At 48.2% G+C, this 22,566-nt stretch overlaps 8 protein-coding genes across 9 annotated transcripts; 6 read left to right on the top strand and 2 right to left on the bottom strand.

Annotated features, from left to right (window-relative positions):
• Positions 1 to 1,793: 1,793 nt before the first annotated feature.
• On the top strand, positions 1,794 to 3,756 carry FVEG_13487 (hypothetical protein; the record flags this gene model as incomplete). Its single annotated transcript, XM_018902858.1, has 7 exons — positions 1,794 to 1,963; positions 2,032 to 2,157; positions 2,236 to 2,339; positions 2,392 to 2,538; positions 2,592 to 3,137; positions 3,198 to 3,505; positions 3,562 to 3,756. 7 exons carry the CDS (start codon positions 1,794 to 1,796, stop codon positions 3,754 to 3,756), a joined length of 1,596 nt encoding a protein of 531 aa, XP_018761687.1.
• Positions 3,757 to 5,180: 1,424 nt separating this feature from the next.
• FVEG_13486 (hypothetical protein) lies at positions 5,181 to 9,028 on the top strand (the record flags this gene model as incomplete). The annotated part of the gene is made up of 3 exons (XM_018902857.1): positions 5,181 to 5,780; positions 5,829 to 7,790; positions 7,838 to 9,028. 3 exons carry the CDS (start codon positions 5,181 to 5,183, stop codon positions 9,026 to 9,028), a joined length of 3,753 nt encoding a protein of 1,250 aa, XP_018761686.1.
• Positions 9,029 to 11,043: 2,015 nt separating this feature from the next.
• On the top strand, positions 11,044 to 12,577 carry FVEG_13485 (hypothetical protein; the record flags this gene model as incomplete). The annotated part of the gene is made up of 3 exons (XM_018902856.1): positions 11,044 to 11,138; positions 11,191 to 12,068; positions 12,129 to 12,577. 3 exons carry the CDS (start codon positions 11,044 to 11,046, stop codon positions 12,575 to 12,577), a joined length of 1,422 nt encoding a protein of 473 aa, XP_018761685.1.
• Positions 12,578 to 12,936: 359 nt separating this feature from the next.
• On the bottom strand, positions 12,937 to 14,373 carry FVEG_13484 (hypothetical protein; the record flags this gene model as incomplete). Its single annotated transcript, XM_018902855.1, has 2 exons — positions 12,937 to 13,848; positions 13,879 to 14,373. 2 exons carry the CDS (start codon positions 14,371 to 14,373, stop codon positions 12,937 to 12,939), a joined length of 1,407 nt encoding a protein of 468 aa, XP_018761684.1.
• Positions 14,374 to 16,173: 1,800 nt separating this feature from the next.
• Positions 16,174 to 16,587, top strand: FVEG_13483 (hypothetical protein; the record flags this gene model as incomplete). Its single annotated transcript, XM_018902854.1, has 2 exons — positions 16,174 to 16,349; positions 16,401 to 16,587. 2 exons carry the CDS (start codon positions 16,174 to 16,176, stop codon positions 16,585 to 16,587), a joined length of 363 nt encoding a protein of 120 aa, XP_018761683.1.
• A 1,027-nt stretch (positions 16,588 to 17,614) lies between these two features.
• On the top strand, positions 17,615 to 18,482 carry FVEG_13482 (hypothetical protein). 2 transcript variants are annotated; one of them, XM_018902853.1, is made up of 3 exons: positions 17,618 to 17,803; positions 17,853 to 18,325; positions 18,388 to 18,482. In XM_018902853.1, the coding sequence occupies exons 1-2, from the start codon at positions 17,692 to 17,694 to the stop codon at positions 18,161 to 18,163; spliced, it is 423 nt and encodes a 140-aa protein (XP_018761682.1). In that variant the 5' UTR covers positions 17,618 to 17,691; the 3' UTR covers positions 18,164 to 18,325; positions 18,388 to 18,482. The 2 variants fall into 2 exon arrangements, with proteins under 2 accessions (XP_018761681.1, XP_018761682.1); XM_018902852.1 differs by having other exon boundaries at positions 17,615 to 17,803; positions 17,853 to 18,482.
• Positions 18,483 to 19,188: 706 nt separating this feature from the next.
• On the top strand, positions 19,189 to 20,631 carry FVEG_13481 (alcohol dehydrogenase (NADP+)). The gene is made up of 7 exons (XM_018902851.1): positions 19,189 to 19,305; positions 19,356 to 19,777; positions 19,831 to 19,895; positions 19,948 to 20,076; positions 20,128 to 20,243; positions 20,295 to 20,458; positions 20,512 to 20,631. The coding sequence occupies exons 1-7, from the start codon at positions 19,259 to 19,261 to the stop codon at positions 20,583 to 20,585; spliced, it is 1,017 nt and encodes a 338-aa protein (XP_018761680.1). The 5' UTR covers positions 19,189 to 19,258; the 3' UTR covers positions 20,586 to 20,631.
• FVEG_13480 (hypothetical protein) lies at positions 20,606 to 22,355 on the bottom strand (the record flags this gene model as incomplete). The annotated part of the gene is made up of 3 exons (XM_018902850.1): positions 20,606 to 21,541; positions 21,590 to 22,245; positions 22,295 to 22,355. The coding sequence occupies 3 exons, from the start codon at positions 22,353 to 22,355 to the stop codon at positions 20,726 to 20,728; spliced, it is 1,533 nt and encodes a 510-aa protein (XP_018761679.1). The 3' UTR covers positions 20,606 to 20,725.
• Positions 22,356 to 22,566: the final 211 nt, after the last annotated feature.

The following is a 22,566-nucleotide window of genomic DNA, read 5'->3' as shown; positions in this document are numbered from 1 at the left end:
TCTTCGTTTTGCCACGGATGCAGACAAGGTACTACACCAAGCAATACAGAACTTATCATAATTGGAATACGAACTCTATAGAAAAATCGAAAAGGTGTAGCGGAGCCATGGATAGATTGCAAAACATCGCCATCTTTATTTGTCTTATCTTAGCCACAGCCATTCAAGTTAATGAGAATTTTATTAGATTTAACTCACACGGAGTACTGACGACAGCCAGTTATTTTGAAATGAATTTCTGTTTCCCAAAACCATCCTATAGGTGCCTGGCTTACAAGATTTTGACAAAAGATCCATGAAGTATGCGCTTATGCGGAACAAGCCTCGTGATGCCCAGAACATTTTTTACTCTGAGCTCTGAGAAACAGCAGCCTCGACGCCATTTTCAACATGAAGCTCAAGGTTGAGACAACCGAGACGAGAGACCAGTTGTAATGGTACTTTTTGAAGTTTGATGTTTTGAAAGACAGGAAGAAATCGCATTTCCGGGATCGTGCGGTGGAGGCTAAGTAGAATGCCAAAGATGGTGGGTGAGTACAAGGGCGTAAACGAGACGCGACGGCGCGACCTGCCAAGCGCGCTGAGCCACGTGAGTGCATCTGTCGTTCGGTCTCGCCACGTGGACCCGGCATCGATTTGCCGGCTTGGCCGATGAACGGGTTTGAGGCTGAATGGCTTGGATGATTAACAGGACATTGGATGATTAGGTGAACTGTTGGCTGATGCCATTTGTTTGGAGCAGAATCGGCAGAATGCGATACAGCTGTCATAGTATCTTGCACATCGTGTTGAGGGTCTCGTAATTATGATCTGGTTAAACATGCGAGTCCACCATGAATGTCTCGGGAGCCTTTGAGAGTATGTACAATGGTCAAGACTGTGCGACAGCTGGTGTTTGTTCCCGTGCCCCGAGGCGAAAAATCGACGCTAACGGCCCAGGGTGATGATCTGATGCGACCCTGGGATCTCTGCAGCCTGTTAAGGAGGGGAGGTAAAAAAACCGAGGACCTAATCTTAAACACTAAAAAGCTCAGGTAAGCTTAGTTTAATTCAATAGAGCTGTAGACCACTTTATTCTGGCACCCTAATTACCCTGATTCCCGGTGGATTGCCTCCTAACCTCACGTCGCTATCCCCAAGCGTATATGCGGATTTTACGAGACATTTACAAATGGCATGCGACTGAGAAGGTTCCCGCTTATTACTTTCGGGTTTAGGGTACAGCAAGCGTTGCACAAACAAACAACTCACATTCTGAGTTCTGGAAGGGCCGAATGCGACATCGAATCACGGACACCACAGAACAATCGAGCTGTCATCAATGACTTTAAAAATGGCATCAAAGTAAGCGACTTACCCGAGGCTACTCGAGAAATACGGTAGTACAGTGGGCTGATTGGGGAGCACGGGGTAGCGTGATACGGGTTTGCGGGGGATTTATCCGTAAAAGTCGAGCGCCTCCAACGGGCAGCCGGCCCGTCGAATCATGCGGCTCCAAGAGTTTTCCCTTCTATTCAATGGAGCTAACCCCAGATGAGGGTCGACGGTCACAACCCCTTGGGGAAAACACCCGCTTTATTAGGCTGGTCGGGCAGTTTAGCCTATATTCGCGGGCCGGGGTACTGGGGTAAATTACAGGACCCGGTTAATAGGTTAATTTGTAACGTTGACCGACAGGGCCATATCATATTTAATGTCCAGCTTGGCGCCAAGTTGTCTTTTACTCTTTTTGCTATCACACTTGCATTTGTGGCTTTTTCCAGAATCCAACCTCATACAGCTACTCTTTCACAATGGTGGGCTTCGCCGTCGGTACGGCTACGACCAAGCAGGACCTCGCCGTCGCGCAGGCAGAGGCTCCTCAGCTCGCAAAGGTCAAGTGGTGGGCTGACCCTGGAATGCGCGTGCTGTACTTTTACGCCGCAATTCTGTGTGTCTGCTCTGCCACGACTGGTTACGATGGGTAAGAAAGAGCCAAGCGATCGCCCAGATACTTGGCGATGCGGTCAGGCTAACGCGGAGGTTTCTTAGGTCCATGTTGAACACGTCGCAGGCCATGGACGACTGGCAGGATTACTTTAACCATCCTACGGGCTCCAAGCTTGGCATTCTCAACTCCATCTACCAGATTGGTAGCATTGCCAGTTTCCCCTTCGCGTACGTTGTTTCTTTTCTGCGGGGTCATGTGATTATTGGTGGAAAACGAAACAGAGAGACTAACTTTATTGGGCATAGTCCATTTATGGCTGATCACTTTGGCCGAAAGATCCCCATCGCAACGGGATGTCTTATCATGATTCTCGGCGCTTTCATCTCAGCCTTCACCGATGGCTTCGGCAGTATGTTATTAATCAACTCAGGTATTAAACAGCGCTGATGGGTTCTTTACAGTGTACCTCGGTGGTCGATTCCTCGTCGGTTTCGGAAACTCTCTTGCCCAGCTCTCTTGCCCAGTTCTCCTCACCGAGATCTGCCATCCTCAGCACCGTGCCATCGTCTCCGCCATCTACAACTGCTTATGGAACCTGGGTGCCACTCGTAAGTCATGTTCCCACAAATCTTCCCCAAACACCGCTGATGTACGTCTTTAGTCTGCGCTTTCATCGGTCTCGGCACGATCAACATCAACAGCAACTGGTCATGGCGATCCATCACCCTCATCCAAGCCGTGCCATCTTTGATCCAGATTTCCTTCATCTGGTGGATCCCTGAGTCTCCCCGTTGGCTCATGGCTCACGAGCGTCATGAGGAAGCCCTTAACATCCTTGCCAAGTATCACGCCAACGGCGACGCCAACAACGCGACCGTGCAGTTTGAGTACAATGAGATCAAGGACACAATCGCCCTCGAGTACCAGGCTCAGAAGAACGGAAGCTACCTTGATTTCCTCCGAACACGCGGAAACCGTTACCGTCTCATGCTCTTAATCTCCCTTGGTATTATCTCGCAGTACTCCGGAAATGCTCTCATCAGCAACTATTCCAACATTATCTATGAGGGCGCTGGTATCAAGGATCAGGCTCAGAAGACTGGATTAAACGCTGGAGAGAACATGCTAAAGCTTTTCGTCGCCATTGGCTGCTCCATGGGAATCGATAAATTCGGTCGTCGTCCACTCTTTCTCACGGCCACTGTCGGTATGGACAAGTCTCGCTCCCCTCATTAATTAGTTTGTGACGCTGACTTTGCAATTTTAGGTATGCTGTTGTTCTTTTTGGCCTGGACCATTGTTGCCGCCCGCTTCGAGGCCGGTGGCGAGGTCGAGATCAAGCGTCTTGGATACCCCCAGATCGCCCTCATCTGGCTCTTCGACGTCTGCTACTCCATCGCCTGGTCCGGTCTTATCGTCGCCTACGCTCTGGAGATCTGCCCCTTCAGGCTCCGTGCCCGTGGTCTCACCATCATGAACTTCTTCATCCAGGTTGCCCTCACCATTGGCAACCAGACCAACCCCATCGCCCTCGAGAACCTTCCCAACAAATGGAATTTCTGGTGCTTCTACACTGTAAGTGCCCCCCTTCTGACTTTACTGTAATATTCAGAAGACTAATAGAGAAATAGGTTTGGATCGCTGTCGAGCTCGCCTTCGTCTTCTTCTTCTACGTTGAGACCAAGGGACCTACTCTGGAGGAGATTGCTAGAATCTTCGATGGTGATGACGCTAATGTCGCACAAGTCGACCTCAAGGACACTGAGAAGCAGGCTGTTCTTGAGACCACCGAACAGGTGCATCATGATGAGCGCAGGGACTTGTAAATGTCTCTGCGTTGTTGGCTTGGAATTTGATCATTACCGGTGTCGTCGACGGCCGGAAACACCTAATAGTTTGATCCCTTCTCGCTAGAAGTCCGCAAAATGACTGGACGCTTTTACAAATACAACACTTGTTGAATCTCTGCTGCACGCCTGATTCTCGATCCTGATACTACCTGTAAAGACTATAAATGCTACTAAAATAGTGACTCTGTCTCCAGTAGCTGATAGCCTCCTTCTACTCTCCTCGTCTGTTTCTGTAATGATGTAGGATATATCATCACTGCTTAGAAGCCGCTATTCTCTTAACATACATCCTCGAAGGAAGAATGATCTGATTCCCGTCGCCGGGTGTTCCAGGAGAGGGCTCTCAGTCGGAGAATCGCCTTGTATGAAGAATACGGTCTCATCCTGCGATACATACATCGCGAGATTCTTAGTAACCTGGACCCCGGTCCAGGTTTACATCGAATCCTTGCCCCACTTGGTCTTGTGATTCCCGAGTACCACTAGGACAGCTCCAAAGGGCCGGATCGTCCCTTTAAATCATCCCTTGACTGTCAATCGTTGGTATCGCAGTACTCGACGATGCAGCTGACCAACCCCGAAGAAGATCGCCCTGTGGCCCTGAGGGATGTTGCTCAAGAACTCATCACTTAAGGGTCGTCTGCTAAGCTGGTCTGTGGCTTTGGGCCTTGGTGTTTTGTAGTAGATTGGCTCTGCAAGCAGGACGCACAGGTATATACTTCCCTTGTGTGAAGTTTCCCCCTTGTTAGTGGGCCAAGGCCAATACACCAGCTTATTGGATCCGAAAAGATGATGTGACGCAATGCTTAATCGGTCTTGGTGTCTCTTCTACGCCAGGTGCCCGTTCAAGATTACTGGCTTGAACTGGCATAGATAGAAAATTATCTCTAATGCTGTATTTGCACTGTAGGCGTCTATGAATACTATCAACACTCGTTGTATTTGGCCCGATCTCGAAAGCCAGATCCAGAGATCCTGCTTTTAGAGCTAGCTATCTCCCAAAAGAAGGACTGCTATCCAAAAGCCAACCACGAGCCTAGCTCTCTCTTTAATGTTTTATTTAGTCGTTCATGCTCGGCAGTCATGAATAAGGTAGTTATGAAAGAGGGGCGGTCGTTCTTATCAGATGTAACTGGTAATGGCCCAGAGCGGGGATGACCACATAGGCTAATGCCGGCCTTGCTGCAGGCTGACTAGTCCGACAACCAATGGTATGACCGATAAGAGTGAGGCCTCATATGCAGGTTTCAGCTCCAAGGGCTTTTCTGCCTACTGATTACGGCGCTTACCCCTCCCCGCCCAGGTGATTTTCAAGCTTCCCCGCACCTCAGCCCAACATCAATCACTTCTGTCTGATCCTTCACTAAACTTGAAGGACATTGAACCACCAGTTTGCTCCCATGAAGCAGCTTTTGAAGCTCAAGCAGAAACTGCGGTCCTCGGACTCAGCCAATGGACAATCATCTAGGCCATCGTCTGTACCCTCAACAACTTCAACTAGCCAGATCGCGACTCCATCATGCCATCAATCTACTGGATCTTCTTTGACCGTACCAGACGAGGGCTCTCCGGCTCCTACGCCAACATCCACGGAAACAAACGAGGCAGCAACTGTTTCCCCGCCCTCACTTGAACCAGAAAACGCTGTTCGGAGTGTACCTGAGCGACTGTGGAACAAAGCCTACGACATTCTCGAAGAGAAAGAACCCGAAGTCGTCAAAAGCTACCAGGAAATCTTGCAACTGGTGCAGCATGAGTGGACTGATACAACGGCTCCCGAGGAGCTCCAGGCCCTGGAACATTGTAAGACTGTTAAATCCCGCCAGATGTGGAGATTGGTCTATTCCGGCCTTGAGAAGTCTAAGCGGCAGGCTAAACTCAAGGAGAGTGTGTCAAATATCATCGAGACTATCGAAAATCTCAAAGGAGTAGTGGATAAGGCAGTGAAATACTCCTCTGAGGCCGCGATTGCGTGGGCGGGTGTCACTCTAGGCTTGGAGGTATGCGCCCTACAATTACCTCCAGGACAATGACTAACAAGACTTCAGATCCTTTCCAATCCGATGAAGGAACCAGGACTCAATCGAAAAGGCATCGCCTATGTCTTGTCACGAATGGAGTGGTATTGGAATCTGGTTGAGTTGGTCCTACAGGACAACTCCAGCGCTCCATCTGCCACGTTGAGAACCAACCTGGAAACTCAAATCATTGACTTTTATAAGAAGCTTCTGTTGTTTCAGATGAAAAGCGCTTGTCTCTATTACCGCAATTGGGCAGGTGTTATTCTACGAGATGCAGTCAAGCTTGATGATTGGGCGGGGGAGCTCAACACCATCAAAGATGCAGAACGGCTCATTCAGAAGGACATTGAACAGTACGACAACCAGGATATCCGGTTGAAGCTAGGCACGATCGAAACATCTTCAGTAGACCAAGCTGAGTCGCTGGAAACTATCTGCAAGATTCTGCGAGAGGAGGCCCGATTGAAAGAAAAGAACGCGCAAGATGACAAAGACAGGGATTGTCTGGCCGCTTTGTTGATCACAGACCCCCGTAAGGACAAGAAACGGATCCAAAGTCAGAAGGGCGATCCACTCAAGGACTCATATGAATGGATCTTGAAGAGTGACGCCTATCAGACACTCATCGACAATTCATCAAGTCGAATCTTATGGATCAATGGACCGCCCGGAAAAGGTAAAACGATGTTACTTTGTGGGATCATCGATGAACTGCAAAAGAGTCTAAGGCCTATCTCTTTCTTCCTTTGTCAAGCGAACGTCAAAGAAGAGGACCTGTCTAGCGATATTGCTGTCCTGAGAGGGTTGATCTATGTTCTTCTTGAACATCAACCGTCCCTCATATCAGCGATTCGCCCAAGCTATGACAAGCAAAAAGACAGGCCGTTCAACAGTATCAATAGCAGTGAGCTTCTTGGGGATATTTTAACCACCATGCTACAAGATCCGAGTCTAAATGACGCGATCTTACTCGTGGATGCTCTGGACGAGTGCACAATCAACAGGTCCAAGCTCATAAAACTCATCGCGGACCTATCTGAGTCCTGTAACACCAAGTGGATCGTCTCGAGTCGCGACTGGCCTGAGATCCAGCAAGAACTCGCAGATGCGACGGGTTTGATCTGCCTTGACCTTGAACAAGAGCATGAGCCGGTGTCCCAAGCTGTCAAGTCATATATTCGCAAGAAGGTGGATGATCTCGCCAAGACGAAGTGGAAGAATGACTCGGAGTTGAAAGACAAGGTCTTCGATTATATGCAGTCCCACGCTGATGATACGTTCCTTTGGGTAGCCTTGGTCTGCGAAAGACTTGCTAACTCTAGTATCAGAAAGCGTTTGGTCATGGAAGAACTTGTGAAGTTTCCAACGAGCCTTGTAGCTCTTTACCAGGCTATGCTGGACCGAATAACAAATTCGCCTGAGGCTGATCGGCTGAAACAGATCCTAGCCTTGGTTTGCATTGTTTACCGCCCTCTCTCATCGGCTGAGATCCCGACACTTGTGGAATTCATGGATGATTACGATGAAGAAGATGTGGAAGACGTAATAGCCTCTTGTGGTTCCTTCTTGACACTGCAGAATGGGGAGATATTCTTTGTACATCAATCAGCCAAGGAGTTTCTCCTCGATCAAGGCCACAGAATCCTTTTCCCCCATGGAACAAAACACAAGCATGCGTATATCTTCTGTCGATCGGTTGAGGGCATGCAGAATACCCTCAGACAAGATATCTACGAACTTGGTTCGCCCGGCACCCTCAACCCGGTTGAAGTCCCAAGTCCTGACCCGTTGTGTGCTATCAAATATTCATGTGTATATTGGGTGCAGCACCTTTGCAAGTCAGAATTCATGCAGGGCCCGGACCTCTCGAGACTCAAAAGAGTGTCCATATTCCTTCGTTCGAAATTCACAAATTGGTTGGAGGCACTTAGTCTCTTGGGAGAATTATCTACTGCGATTGCAAGTATACTCCTTCTGAAAACCACGCTCGTAAGCTTTGCTCTTCCCAGTATGTAGATGGACTATTAACTAGATAGGCCGACATTCCAATGCAGGAGCTTACCGATTTTATTCATGATGCTCATCGGTTTATCTACTATCACAAACCCGCTATCGAAATCGCTCCCCTTCAGGTTTACTGCTCGGCACTCATATTTAGCCCCAAGAGTAGTGTTGTTCGCCAAAGTTTCTGCTACCAGACACCTGAGTGGATCATTGGCAAGCCACAGATGGGACGGCAATGGGATCGTAACATACAAACAATTTATACTCGCCCTGGTGCACATCACGCCACTTACTCTCCTGATGGCTGCTACCTAGCTGTTTCACATTCTACTGGTTTTGATATCTACGAGACACTTTCAGGTGATTTGATCCGTCAAGAGGAGAGCCGCCTGTTTTGTCCTGCGACAGTATACTCTCCAGATGGGCAATTTCTATGCTGTTCATGTTATGGAAGCGTCCTTATCTTTAGTGCGTCAACGCTTGGTTTGGTGCGGAAACTAGAGCATAAGGCAAAGCACTGCTTCTTCCTGCCAGACGGCAACAGTATTGCACTTGTGCACAACGGAGATGTTGCTGTCTTTAACTGGAAGACTGGTAAAGCACTCTCTGTTCTCGACCAGATTATTCAAGAGAATAGCAACATAGCCGTACTGACCGCAACACACATTGTCGGAATCTCTCCAACTGCAACAGAGGTTCAGATCTGGAATATATTCACTGGCGAGTGCAATCTTAATCTATCTTGGTATATTGGACAGATTAATTCAGTGGCCTGCTCAGTAGATGGGCAGCAGATTGCAGCAGCCTCAGCAGACCGTATTCGACTCTGGCACTTAGATAATACGCTAGGCTGGGTCCAGAAACACGACTTGTACAATGAGGATTACGCTTGGTGTCTCACATTCTCAGGAAATAGCCGTATGCTAATCTCAGGCTCGCTTGACAACTTGATCAGGGTCTGGGATGAGACTGGAGGCCGTGTTAAAGTACTCAAGGGGCACTCTCGGCCAATTAAGTTTCTATCAGTATGTGGAAACCAGCTGGCATCTGGAAGCCGGGATAATACTCTTAAGCTTTGGGACTTGTCTGATATTGTGTCGAACCAACTCAGGCAGAAACAGCTATCACCAGTTCAGACATGCGATTATCCATCTCAAGCATCTCTGGAAAGCTCTTATCCTGACGAAGGTCTTGGGGTTGACAGCCCTTCTATTTTCTCCTAGGGGCAGTATGTTAGCATCGGTATCATTTTCAAAAACGCATATCTGGGATACGAAGACAGATATCTGTACACACATCCTTCTCTCCGGGCAGCCTTCAGGCCTCCAGGGGGTAAGCTTCACACCCGATGATAAACTAGTGGTAATGGGGGAAAGGTACGGCGAGATCTGTGTCTGGAACACCGAGGTCATGAAGCAGGTTCAATTCTCGGGTCTTGAAGGTCGAGGGTCTGTGGTTATATCGGCCGATGGACGTTACATGTCATCACTGTCTGTTTTCAACACTGACAAAGAAAGTGTGTTGAAAGCCTGGGACTTGACCAAATATCCACAAACACCACAGCATATTATCTCCGAGATTCTGCCCCTCGAAATAGCCACGAGACTCTCCGGATTTATTCATTCAGAAGATCGGCAAGCCCTGGCTGTTTCTAATGCCTTTCGAGATCTATATATCCTGCATCGGAGACTGGGCAACTGGATCACGGAACAACTTCTACCACCTTCCCATGAAATTCCTCTGGCATTCTCCCCAGATAATTCATGGCTTTTGAGCCACGATACTAAAGGAACTTCGTTTTTTATGAGGGAAACGACTTACCCTTACACTGTGAAAGATCTTGGATCTCTTAAAGCAGATGCTACGACGCGTGATACACCGCCATTCGAGACGCCCTGGTGGGTAATAGCCACGCGATATGGCTTACTCGCAATTGGCGAGCCTGGAGATTTCCAGGGCACAGCGCATATTGGTTGGGGTTTATCTCTCCAAATGGACTGGATTATGCGGGGAAATGAACGAATGCTCTGGGTACCTGTAGATTTTCGCCGGATGGCGTTGGACATTAATGCCTCGAGAGTAGCATTTGTTTGCCCTTCGGGCCAGATAAAAATCATGAGGTTCCGATAGGAACTTAGTGGAACCTGATCACGATATAGTAGTAAAGCGATTCTTTAGCTGTAGACTCTGGTTCTTGATCCAAATGACCCTTTCTGCAATTATGACTGTTAAATGCGAGAACCAAATACCTCTCAACAGCCCACATTGCTGCGAATCCACGAGACGAACCAAGAGCATGCTGTTCGGCGAGCAGTACAGGACTGTACGCTCTTCGCTGTGGACACTCGAGTCGAACCAATTATCAATCTAGCCTGACATGATCTTATCTGATCTTGCGGATCCTTGTGATTAGTCGGCTCATGCAAATAACCCCGCGAGTTGGCGCCCTTTCCACTAAAAGACAGAGGTTTGTCGAGCAAGGGTCAGTAAAGAGACTATTTGTTCACTGTGAACAATTTTTTCCACCATCATCGATATCTCTGTTGTGCCCCATAACGACCATAACAGCCTATTAGGCTTATGATTGAAACACCGAGCCTAGCTTACTTGGGGCCGACGCCGACGGAAAGCCGACGGAGATTGATAACAACAAAGCTAAAGGGACCTAACGCGTGCTAAAAATTCAGAACACTCATGACACCCTCTTCGCTAAGATTTGGTCCAGTGAGAGGTCGCAGCGACATCGGGGGAATTCGTAGCTCGACTACCGCGCAGCGTGACTGGGATCATGCGGCGGGATTCACGCGTAATGCCCGCTTGACCGAGAGTCTGGTTAGACTTATCGATCGATTTTTAACTCAATCTTATCAATCAGTGCGAGATCCGTCATTACTCCTCCATCATACCATGATCGCTTGTCGAAAATGGAGGGAATCAAACCACCACCTACCAAGCAGGGAAAGAATGAAGAGGCACTGACCAAGTATGCCGCTTTCTTATGTGGCCTCATGACTTTAGTTATCGCCAGTCGTTGCTTGCGCAGTCTTTGTTTCACATCTCCGCACTCGAAAACGTCGGCTTCATTATCGACTTACGGACGTGAGGCCTCTTTCGTGATATTCCAGTATGTAAAGATCTCCAGATATTTTTTCAGTATTATACTCAGACTCTCCATAGAACTCTACAGAGACGGCTGCCAGCCTCATGGTTTGGCCGACCTTCTTTGGGGTTCATCGTGATGATCAGCGTCTATCTTATCGGCAATGTCGCTTTCTGCTCAAATTTGCTTGCGATGCCTCAACTCTTGAATCATTGGGCTTCTCGATTTGGGTGGTAAGATACACTATTCCTTCATGGCATTTCATGCGGAACTGACTGATGTCAGGATGTGCGTTGGCAATATGGCGCTATGTGTCTTTTTCGGCCTCAAGAATACGCCTCTCGGCCTCTTAGCCTCAGTTTCGCACAGCCAACTGAATATCCTACATCGCATTGTTGGCTATACAACAGTATTTCTCCTCGCACTCCACGCCCTTGTCTACACGATACATTTCGGCCGCCAAGGTCGCTTTGTACAGTTGTTGAAGAAGGAGGACATCGAAGGCATGGGTGCAGGTGTTGCTATGCTTGTCCTACTGATGGGAGTGTTTAGGCACAAACACTACGAGTTATTCCATGCTAGCCACGTCATCGGCTTTATGGCGGTCGTTTTTTTGACAGCACTGCATAGGCCAAACTGGGCGAAGAAGATCCCGATGGTGATGCTCGTCATCTTCAGTATATGGACAGTCGATCGACTCATACGCTTTAGCAAGTTATTACGTAACCTCGTCAACAACTCGGCGACATTATATCCTCTTCCATACAAAGGAACACGAATAGTGCTCAGGAAGCCTGGTTTGGAAAACGCCTTACCTGGATCGCACTGCTTCTTATGGATTCCAAGACTTCGATTATTCGAGACTCATCCCTTTACCATCGTCAGCAATGACTCCTCTGGTCTAGAGCTCATCATGAAGTCACATGAGGGCTTCACCAAAGCTCTCGGCAACTTTGCATACCAACATCCCAGAGCTACTCTATCAGCATCTATCGAGGGGCCATATGGCTCACTACCAGACATGGGTAATTACGATAAACTTATCCTTATTTCTGGTGGGAGTGGGGCTGCCTTTACCTTTGGAGTTATGAGTCGTATCATGATGCAGCGTGAAAAGCTTGCAATCCAGTGTATCGAGTTTGTATGGGCTGTGAGGCACGTGGGTATGTCTATGTCAAGTCCCAACTATACAAAAAGCGTATCTGATGACTGACGAACTGTAGAACAACTGAGCTGGTTTCACCGACATTTGCGCGATATTGCGAATTCTGAATATCCCATCAGCGTCAAGGTCTACGTGACAGGCGAACGGTCTGCATCTGGCTCAGTGCATGACGACAGCGACCCTCAAACATCGCCGTGCGGAGCAGAATGTGGAATTCTGCTAAGAGAAAATACTATCGACTATCAAACAATCTCTGAGATTGACGAATCATGCGGGTCAATCCGTGGAGCGACTGAAGATGAGCTAAAGTCCAGTCCATTTTTCGAGAAGCTGGATGTTGATGAAACAATCAGAACAGCCATAGAAGCATCTACAAGTCATGACCGAGTGCTGTTCTTGTCTTGTGGACCTAAGTCGCTCATGGATGCCGTGCAAGATTCAGCAAGTAAATCGCAGAGACAGCGAAATATCAGAATAGATGTCCACTGCGAGGACTTTGGCGGTTGATCGAATCACATCGAATAGACTTAGAAAGCAATTTACCTTAACGTGGGTTTTATTCCGCTTTCCCAGGAATTTGAGTGCCGTACTCCCCAGGAATTCCTGATCGATCACCACGCCTAGCTTCAGGACAATCAAGTGCTGTGAACTGATATTCCTGTGACATAATGCAGAGTCGAAATCTTGCAGATGAAGTGCAAAGCTCCACCATCTATCATGATATAATCACTTATAGGCAGCAGTCTATTATATAGTTTGGAAAATAAGAATGCTACAGAGTATCCAAACGCTCGGTTCAGCCGCAGACTTGAGAGTGAATTATTTGCTGTCGCCAGTAACAAGAGTTTCTCAGGTAGACGTGAAGGTCATGTTATGCACGTGCTCGTTTGCATATGCGGGAATGAATCCGTCGTCAAATACCAACCCGGCTTCTGCATGTTGTCCAAAATAACCTTCCCGTTGATAATCAGATTTTCGAAGGTAACATTGCTGATCGTCCGGTCCTCATCATAACCGACAAAAATGGACATGCTGGCCTTAGTCCCAGTGTACTTCAAATCACGCACCAACACGTCCTTGATCCCTCGGCCCGGTGACGTGTTGTACTTGGTGTTGTACATGACACGGAAATTGAGCAGTTGACCTACGCGAATATTTTCAACACGCACGTCGTCAATCAACACATCTTGAATGAGATTGCCATCCCCAGGATTGAGTGCGATGGTTCCTTGGTAGTCGACCTGTCCCTCTCGTTGGTCGAGGATGTCTATGTTGCGAATAATCAGACCTGCGATGGTCTCGGGATCTTGGGTATTGCCATGTGTACCAATATTAATCGGATGCGCAACATCAGCCCAGAGAATTGAGTTTTGAATGGTAACGTTGGTAGAGTTTCCGTACCATTCATCCCTGTGAGCGTAGACCGCGATGCAGTCATCTGAGTTGCGCAAGAAAACGGAATCGATAAGAACGTTTTCGCAGCAATACACGTCCATTCCATCTCCCCATTGCACGGCACTGAAGTCACGCCAATGACTGAATGTCACGTCCTTTGATTCGTAGGCCCTTGGTAGGAAGTCGATGCCGACCAGGCGCTCGATCAAGACGTTTTTGGATCGGTAGACCTGTAGCGAATTTCCTTTTTGACTGTACAAGAGACCTCGCCCACGTATGGTCACATCGCTTGAGTTGGGGACTGTGATATAGGGAGCTGAAACCACTGCTCCACCAGCGACGTACAGAGTTCTGCCAGATTCGACTTCGAGCGTAGAGTTGAGCTTGTGATAGCCAGGACCGTATTAGATGACATCCTTATCCCCCTCAGATGGAACATTTGTGTCAGGAGGGTTAGTGAAGATATGCAAAACGTCGAAGATGTCGTCGTTGACCTGAACAACAATATCTCGCGGCTCATTCAAGGTGAAAGTGACAACGGAGCCAGACTTCTTTGGGGTCAAGTTGAGGGAGTAAGGCCTGACGACTGCCTTTGAAACTCGATCTTTGAGGTATCTGGCTTGGATCTCTACAGTCCCGTTGAAGTCGAAATAAGCCAGCGAGGAGTTATGCTTGATAGAACCGCCGGTGGTGAAGTTGACCTTGTTGAGAACAGGTTGATATGTTCCAATCTTTTCCCACTCGCCCCCGGGGACGCGAGCCTTGACGTCGAAAGAGGTTGCGACAGCAACACCTTCAGGAATAGGCCAAGTCTGGAGAAAGCCCCGGGGGGTCTTTGAACCCTCAGCAATAGTGCTTTGACCAAGGAGAAGGAAGCACGCTGATTTGATAGCAGCGCTGAGCCTCATGGTGATGTTTTGTGTAATTGCAGCACAGTAGGAAAAAGCTAGTATAATATGCCAGTGATCTGATTCAGTAGAGTGGGCAAGATTTAGGTGACAATGAAGAATTTGTTAAACTAAGACTTGGCTATATGCGTACTTATGAGCGGGAACTCGACATCGCCAAAGAGATAGAACAATGAGGAAGTATTCCATTACGGAGGCTAACCGGCACTTCAATCCCCCGCTTCCCCGGATTTCGAGGCTTGAATCAAGATGCATTCTGCAGCTTGTCATGCTGATCTCGGAGGAACTGCCGAAGCCTTTCCCGGCTCTGTATCCAGCAACAACCAAATTGGAGCGCGTGCAGTAGGTACCAAAAACATCTCCAGCAATACTGCGACCGAGGGCTAGAAATGTAGTATATCTTCCGATAGATTATCCGTCGACGGTCCTCAGACGCGGTGGTCTAGATGAGTTAGCAGAGCCAGAATGAATTCTTCTACTGGCCCAATTAAGATCAAAGATACAATGCCAGAGGCAAGCGCCTTTTAAAACTTGAAAAGGCTCATTGATATCAAGAAGTATCGTGTTTGATTGTTCGAGGCGAACAAAAGGGATTGGTAGGTTATTGTGGACAAACAGCGGTTATCAAACCGAGGCGCTTACGAGACATAGCTCAGGGCCTGAATATTAAATAATATCTAGAGTATGGTCTACTAATGCAACTATGTCGGGCACACCGATGCATATGGTAGGGACTTTGTGAATGTTGAAGTCAAGCTAACATGCAACATGCCAGATTTTGAATCAGCCCAGTTCCGTTCGCCCAGGGAGATGTTCTACGATACACTGCAGGGGAGGTTTTCAGCTGCCCCAGTACAAGACTTTCGCAGTCGCGAATGTGACTTAAGAGGGATCGGCGACAATTGGATATATATGATTCAGGAGTGACTGACAGTCTGTGGATCACTTTCGCTGCGCCAATCATGTCCGAGTATGTTGCGGCAGTTGGTGTCTTAGATGCTGTCGCAGTGAAGGGATGGGATTTTTCTTCAATGTCTCACAGTTTAGCTGCCGAGATGGGGTTTGATCTTGCTTTGAGATATTCATCCAAGACATTTCAATACAAACGGCATGACAGTTGTGTGCTGGAAGTCTGACAGATGGCTCTACGTGCTTGGGATAGTTCTGGAGTCTTATCGGGCTACGATTTCTAATCCTACGATAAAGTCTGAATGAGCAATAAAGTCCAGAGGCGAATATAGAATACAGAATAGATACGATTGCGGGCTTAAATCGCAGAAATCTAGAAAGCACACGCGACATTTGAGGTTCAAGTCTAACTAGTAACACTGTTGTTCCTGGCTAACTACCGACACTGTCAGAAGGGTATGACATAGACAGCGACGCGAAGCCTCCAAAGAGTATCGATAAGCATCCGAGTTACCAAGTTGGACGATCACATACCAGAAGATCAAGCTTTGAGCCTAGCGCAGCGAGTCAAATTTAATTCCCAAGGCAATTAACTTCCGAACTGCACAGATACCAGTACTGCCATGGCATGTAAGAGGCCTATCATGCGTTTCAACTTCAGCTGCACATTTCATGAATTCGAGAAGAAATGAATCAGCTTCTTCCAAGACTCATGTATGGTAGCATTATTGGGAATGGCTACAATCCACTCTGGGATAATTCTGATAGCCTTTGAAAACTATAAAGCTGCTGGATCTTCCTTTCTCATTACTCAATCACCAGCACTCACAATCAACACTCTGCCAGCAAAACCACTTCAATCTATCTCAAAGGATTTATCAAATCATCACCATGAAGTTCTCCGCCATGCTCGTTTTCCCCGCCCTTGCTCTTGGAGCTGCCACGCCCAAGCTTCCGGTTTCTTCAATCGACCCTGCCTGTCTTGAGAGCATCACCAGCGTCGCCGACTGCATCAAGAACCTCAAGCCCACCGGCGGTGCCGCTGCTCTCACTGATATCGCAACTTGGTAAGTCTGCTGGCCATTCTCTGACCTATGACATCAACTAAGAAGATATAGTTTTGCCGAAATTGTGGCTGGGGTCCAGAAGTGTATCCCTGGTGTCCCTGGCGGTTTGCCTTCTGGTCTACCCACTGGCCTTCCAACTGGTCTGCCTGTTCCTCTTCCCACTTCTCTCCCTGGTGGTCTTCCTGGAAATGGTACACCTGGAGTTCCTGAGGTCCCTGGTATCCCCGGGCTTCCCTAAGCGCCTTCCAGCATAACAACAGCCCAGGAGAATTTTGTTCACCTGAAGATGGACTGACGGTATTTGTCTACGGGATGCCCTTTAGAAGGGTGTCTAACACTTGCTTGGATACTGGTTGTGGTAATTGAGGGTCTCGGAGAGGAATCAACTTGTTGTGCATACCTTCCATAGCATCAAACTCATTGGTTTGGCCATGCACAGTAAGACTTTCGCAGCATATTGCAGCAGTGATCAGAGAAACGATAAATGATTTCGGTGATGATCTGTGTAAGCCATATTGACCACCATTCCATGATTGCAGCGGATAAAATGGCGCTTTAGAGAGAAGAGAGACCAGTCCCAGGAAAAAGTCCATATCCTGTTTCCAAGCATCTCATGAGCATAAATGAAATCCTTTCGAAGTTCCGGTCCAATTCGACATTTAAGCAGTGTCCAGGCATGTGACCTGTTTTTGAGAAGGGCCTGAGATAAGATGGCCTGTCAACGGATACCGTTGCTGTCTGTTTCGACTCACTCAGAGTGCCCGTCTAACTCCAAAGCGGCTGGGACCCCAGCTAGTCAATTCACCCATGCCCAAAGATTCTTTCAACGATGAAGCTCATCGATGAGGATCAGAGTCTTCAGCTCGCAATACTGAACAATGCAAAAGCTCTTCACTGATAAGGTGAGAACAGTCATGATGGGCCCCATGGATGTCACTGGCTGGCTGACATTGGCTCCACCCCGAGGCCCGGATAGTACACTCTCACCTTCAGCCATGAGAGTATCCCGGGTATCGAGGACTAGGGTCTCGATACTACAGAGCAGAAATACTTAAGCCAGTTCATTATATCCTAACAGACATTTAGACCAGTTTATCCTGCTTGCTCAAGACTACAGGCATCCTTGAGCTTCGACGCTTAGAGTCTTTGACTAGCCCGGGTATAGTTAGCCTATCAATGTTACCCGCTGAACCGTATTTGTCATCATCCACCTCGGCATTATGTTCCGTGTAAATGACTGACTCACTTTCTGAGTTCTTTTCTGTATTCATGGTCAATCGACTTTCTGCCTTCTCTTCTCACAACTAAACAGCATAACTAGACAGACCAGGTTACTGCAGCCATGTCTCACCTTACCTACACTGCCTACGAAGGCTATGGCGAGCGCGCCAAGAAGGACCTCTGGTACAGTCAAGCCGTCCGTGTCGGAGACATCATCGAATGTTCTGGCCAAGGTATAGATCCCTCCTAGAAATGAAAGTGAGGTTTCTGAAGTACCATCAGGCGGCTGGGACCGAGAGACAGAGAAAATCGACCCGAATGTGGTGATTCAGATAGAGAAAGCCTTCGACAACGTGGAAGCTACTTTGAAGGCAGCAGGCAGTCGGGGCTGGGAGGATGTTTTCTTCCTAAGGTCACACCACCTGCCCCTCAACAACGAGGCACTTGAGGCAATGGTTCGCTGCCTCAAGGAGTATTGCCCAAATCATCAGCCGGCCTGGACAGCCTTGGGAGTTCCTCGCTTGGCTCTGGACGATATGCGAGTGGAGATCGAAGTGCGGGCGCATGTCCCCAAAGACCGAGAAGAGAAATAAATTTGGTGGTTGGGGATACTCTAGATAGATCGCAAAACTGAGTATCATATCGCCTGGTGCGGAGCTTACAACACGCAGAATCCGCCATGGATGTCATTTCCAGGTCTCTTGGTCTCCAAGCTTACTATTGTTGGGCATATGGGTAGAGAGCCCCCCTCAGATGTATGATTGATACTCCTTTCGGAAAGAGACATTGACAAGACTCACCGCTCAACTTGTAATAGATATCACAACTATGGCCGATGAAGAAACAGAAATCTTATGTGCTCATTACTGATGTATCTTGTTTTAACGTCTTTCACAAGTGATTTCGTTGCCATTGACTTGTTATCGTTATCATGATATCCCAAGGTAAATCGTGCGGATCTAGTCCCAAAACGGCCTAACCTGAAACTGCAGCCAATCCAGAGTGCGTCATTATAGTTGCGCACCAACAAAGATGGATGTTTGAACAAATTTGATAAGACTGGCAAGGCTTAGGAAAATGGTAGAGCAAGTAATGGAGGTGTTAATATCAAGGTCGCGTCCCATACCACAAGGCGGCGACATAGGTCCTATTAAGTAAGAAGCGAATGATCTACTTATTCTCATCTACCAAGTTGGAGACCGTTAGTCAACCAGCTTCTGTTGGCCTCGGCATTGCCTTGACACTTCATTGCTTGGCCTTAAACACGTTGAATCTAGGATACGACGTTGCCCTTGTTTATCAAACTTGGTCACTTTTGAACCAAGGACAATCGTCTTGATTCGTCGGGCAAATCATAGAAAAGTCCATACTGTCAGTTGTACCTTGGCGAGCATCTAATTGGACCGGTTGCCAGTTTCAAACTCTGGGGCTATGGACATGAATGAGGCGGATATTGCGCTGCGTTCCACTGCGGGGAGCCCGCTCGTGATCTTGCTTTGAGGCGGCCACAGAGAGCCAAGATTGGAGCGCTTCGAGTAGCGCGCTCTAGCGCCCTTTCCCAGATCCATCAGTCATACATGCCTAGATAGCGGGGTTCAAGGAAAAACATCTCGAACATAAATACTCTCCCGCCTTTCTTTTCTCATTCTTTTCATCTCATATACCCTTCAAAAACACAGAATTTCACAATGTCTCAAGGAAAGACTTTCACTCTCAGCACCGGCGCCAAGATCCCGTAGGTCAAACCGCAAGCCGAAATGAGAGAGGTTAGCTAATTGTTATCAGTCTTCTGGGATACGGCACATGGCAAGCTTCCCCCGGTGAGGTCGGTCAGGGAGTCTACGAGGCCCTCAAGGTCGGATACCGACACTTGGATCTCGCCAAGGTCTATGGAAACCAGCCTGAGATCGCAGAGGCCTTGAAGAAGTCCTTTGCTGAGATCCCTGGCCTGAAGCGCGAGGATGTTTTCATTACCTCTAAGCTCTGGAACTCTCAGCACGACCCTAAGCAGGTTGAGGCTGCTCTGGATGACTGTCTGCAGGAGCTTGGTCTTGACTACCTTGATCTGTACCTTATCCACTTCCCCGTTTCTTTCAAGAACTCGGGTGCTCCTATTGGCCAGGATCTGTTCCCTCTCACTGGAGGAAACCAGCCCGATGGTGACGTCGTCATCGATGACAGCATCTCTATTGTCGACACATGGAAGGGTGAGTTTGCATCTAGACCCTTTGATACACGCGACTAACCTATGCGTTCACAGCCGTCACCGAGCTTCCCAAGTCCAAGGCCCGCGCTGTCGGTGTTTCCAACCATACCAAGGAGCACGTAAGTACTCAACCTCTCTCATGCCGGAACAAGCAACTAACGCCACCTGAAGCTCGAGGCGATTATCAAGGGCACTGGAGTCGTCCCTGCTGTCAACCAGATTGAGCGCCACCCTCTCTTGATCCAGAAGGATCTCATTGACTACTGCAAGGAGAAGAACATCCACGTCACCGCCTACTCTGTAAGTTCTTGCATGCTAGAACCAGATTTAAAATGCTAATTGATGTCTTAGGCTTTCGGTAACAACATGGTCAACGCTCCCCTCCTCTTCACCTACCCCGAGATCAAGGCCGTCGCCGAGCGATTGACGAAGGAGAAGGGTCAACCCGTCTCCCCCACCCAAGTCCTGTAAGTCACCATTAATATTTCACACTGTTTCATATAGCTGACACAATTAAGTCTCGCCTGGGCTCAGGTTGGTGGCCACAGCGTCATCCCCAAGTCTGTCACACCTAAGCGTATTGCCGAGAACTTCCAGGAGATCGACTTGTCCGAGGACGATATCCGCGAGATTGAGCAGGTTGGCAAGGAGCAGCGCCGATACAACGTTCCTTACGTCGCTAGTAAGTTCAACTTCCGTAATCGTTAACAAGTTTAGTGCTGACCATCTCGATAGACAAGCCTCGATGGGACGTAAACATCTTCGGCCACGAGGATGAGAAGCCTGCTACCCACCAGGTCATCATTTAGACAAAAGTAAAAGTAGATATAGAAACGATTGGCTTGTTTTCTCCTATTTTGAAGTGTGTATCGTGACTATGTGCTTAGAACTCAAGAGTGATTTATAAATGTCCACATAAACAGTTGGTATGGATATTCATCACCTACTACTATCTCGACCTCCAAATGACATCTAAATCACGGCAGTACCTCAGGGCATAGGTCATTCTCGTAACCTCCCACGAAGCCTCAAGATCTTCTTTCACCACCAGTCTATCCTCAGGCGAAGAAAGAAAAGTCCCCAAGGTATACGCTGGCCAATTACCTGCATATGATCTGGCCCATTCTCGACTGCCTTGATGACTCTTGAGAATTTGTAAGAATAGTCTTATCTGCCACTTGTCCCTAGAGACCACTGATGGCATAGTCCCTCTACTCCCGTTCTCACTAATCTGCTCCAGCAACAGAGAGGCAACTATCGCATATAAATATGTTTCGTCTCTGATTTTTAAGCTCGGTATCTTTCTGACTTTATCGGAGGAGAGGAAAATGGATTCTGAGTTCGGGTCGCAGAGTTGTGCTTCCCAGCATTGTACCTCATGTCGTATCCGATTGAAGACTTCTGGTTCTAGACTGACACCTGAGCGATAGCATTCCCGCAATATTATGGTTGTACGGAAGAAATACAACGGCACCCCTAAAACAGGGCTTTCGACGTTCCAGGGCGCTCCTGATAACAGTGAAGACTTGTCGAGAAGTTTCTCAACACCATCCCAGAAATCCGGGTCGAACACGAATTCGGACTGGCTACTTTCTGTCCAGAGGCCAGTTGAGAGCAGGAACTGTTGGTAGATGACACTTTCGAGGGCTAGTCTGTCGAAGAGTCGTTGAATGCCGGCTGGCTTGTCAAGTAATCTCAAAGTGACGATACGAGTCGCGGCGTTGACGTGCTGTGCGACGTCACTCTGTGTTCCCCATCCCAGGCACTATTGCAGTCAGTAATTAACTTTCTATCGTGATCGCCGGATACATACCCCATGGAGATAAAGCAACATCACAGACATGAGCAGCGCATCATGATTCTCATATTGCGAAACCTTCCCAAGCAAAAGCTGCAGTTCTTTAACTCCTTCAGCATAATAGGACAACGCAACGGGATGCATTTCCCATACCGAGTCGGAGAGAAAGATATGTGATGCAGCACAAGCCAAGACTGAGTAGTATAAGCTCTTGTGAGTCACCATAAGCTGCTTGATCTCAGTGAGCCAGCCGTCGTGGAAGCCGCGGTAGCAGTCTGGTAGTAGGAGGAGGGAGAAGTATTTATCGGAGAAGTGGTCCGAGACGCGGAGTTCTAGGTGGTTGGAGAGTACGCGGTGTACGGTGGCGGCTTGCGATAGGAGGTCTAATGGACAGACGGAATCGATCTCGTATGCAGTTGATGGGCTGGAGGAGGGGAGAGTATGTTGCACGGGGTGATTGCTGCTAATGGGTATCAAGGAATTCCCAATGTCATCATCGGGTAGTTGTGTTTGTTCTTTCAGACTCCGGTCTTGGTGCCGTGAATCGCAGTGATGGGAGTACCGGCGGTCGAGTAAATCGCTTGCTGACGGCCATATGCATTTTCGCCCTGAGGATCGACACAAATCGCAGATCGGGGACTTTTCGTCGCATTTCTTTCGTCTTTGCCTACCTGTTACCAATTGTTAGCCAGACGTCAGACACTGATGCTCTCGACTTACATGTAAAGCACCCTGTCTTTGTGCGCAACTTCCTCCGCGAATTGTTAACCTTATCAGTCATCGTCGCATCTTTGGTCGAGACATAAACAAGAAAATCGCGGGCGGGGGCATTTATTGGAGTCGGCAATGGGCAAGGGAGGAGCTATTTGAATCCAACGTTGGCGTGTGACCAGGGACATCTTGTCCCAAACGGGTTAACTAGTGTTCCTGGCGCGCGTCAGCGTTATCTGGGGCTGATTGTGTCCAACATCACTGGACGATAGCTTCATGGT

This window comes from Fusarium verticillioides, chromosome 8 (assembly GCF_000149555.1).
Source record: "Fusarium verticillioides 7600 chromosome 8, whole genome shotgun sequence".
In the NCBI taxonomy this organism is placed as follows: Eukaryota; Fungi; Ascomycota; class Sordariomycetes; order Hypocreales; family Nectriaceae; genus Fusarium; species Fusarium verticillioides.
Note: the sequence above shows the minus strand (reverse complement) of the source record. Positions and strands in the feature narration are given on the sequence as shown.

What these genes read in the sequence shown, in the direction of transcription:
- FVEG_13482 (XM_018902852.1), top strand. Translation starts at nt 17,692, where the DNA reads ATGTCTCACCTTACCTACACTGCCTACGAAGGCTATGGCGAGCGCGCC. An exon ending in CATCGAATGTTCTGGCCAAG is followed by an intron (nt 17,804 to 17,852) that starts GTATAGATCCCT and finishes AAGTACCATCAG; the next exon opens with GCGGCTGGGACCGAGAGACA.
- FVEG_13481 (XM_018902851.1), top strand. Translation starts at nt 19,259, where the DNA reads ATGTCTCAAGGAAAGACTTTCACTCTCAGCACCGGCGCCAAGATCCC. An exon ending in TATTGTCGACACATGGAAGG is followed by an intron (nt 19,778 to 19,830) that starts GTGAGTTTGCAT and finishes ATGCGTTCACAG; the next exon opens with CCGTCACCGAGCTTCCCAAG. An exon ending in CCAACCATACCAAGGAGCAC is followed by an intron (nt 19,896 to 19,947) that starts GTAAGTACTCAA and finishes CGCCACCTGAAG; the next exon opens with CTCGAGGCGATTATCAAGGG.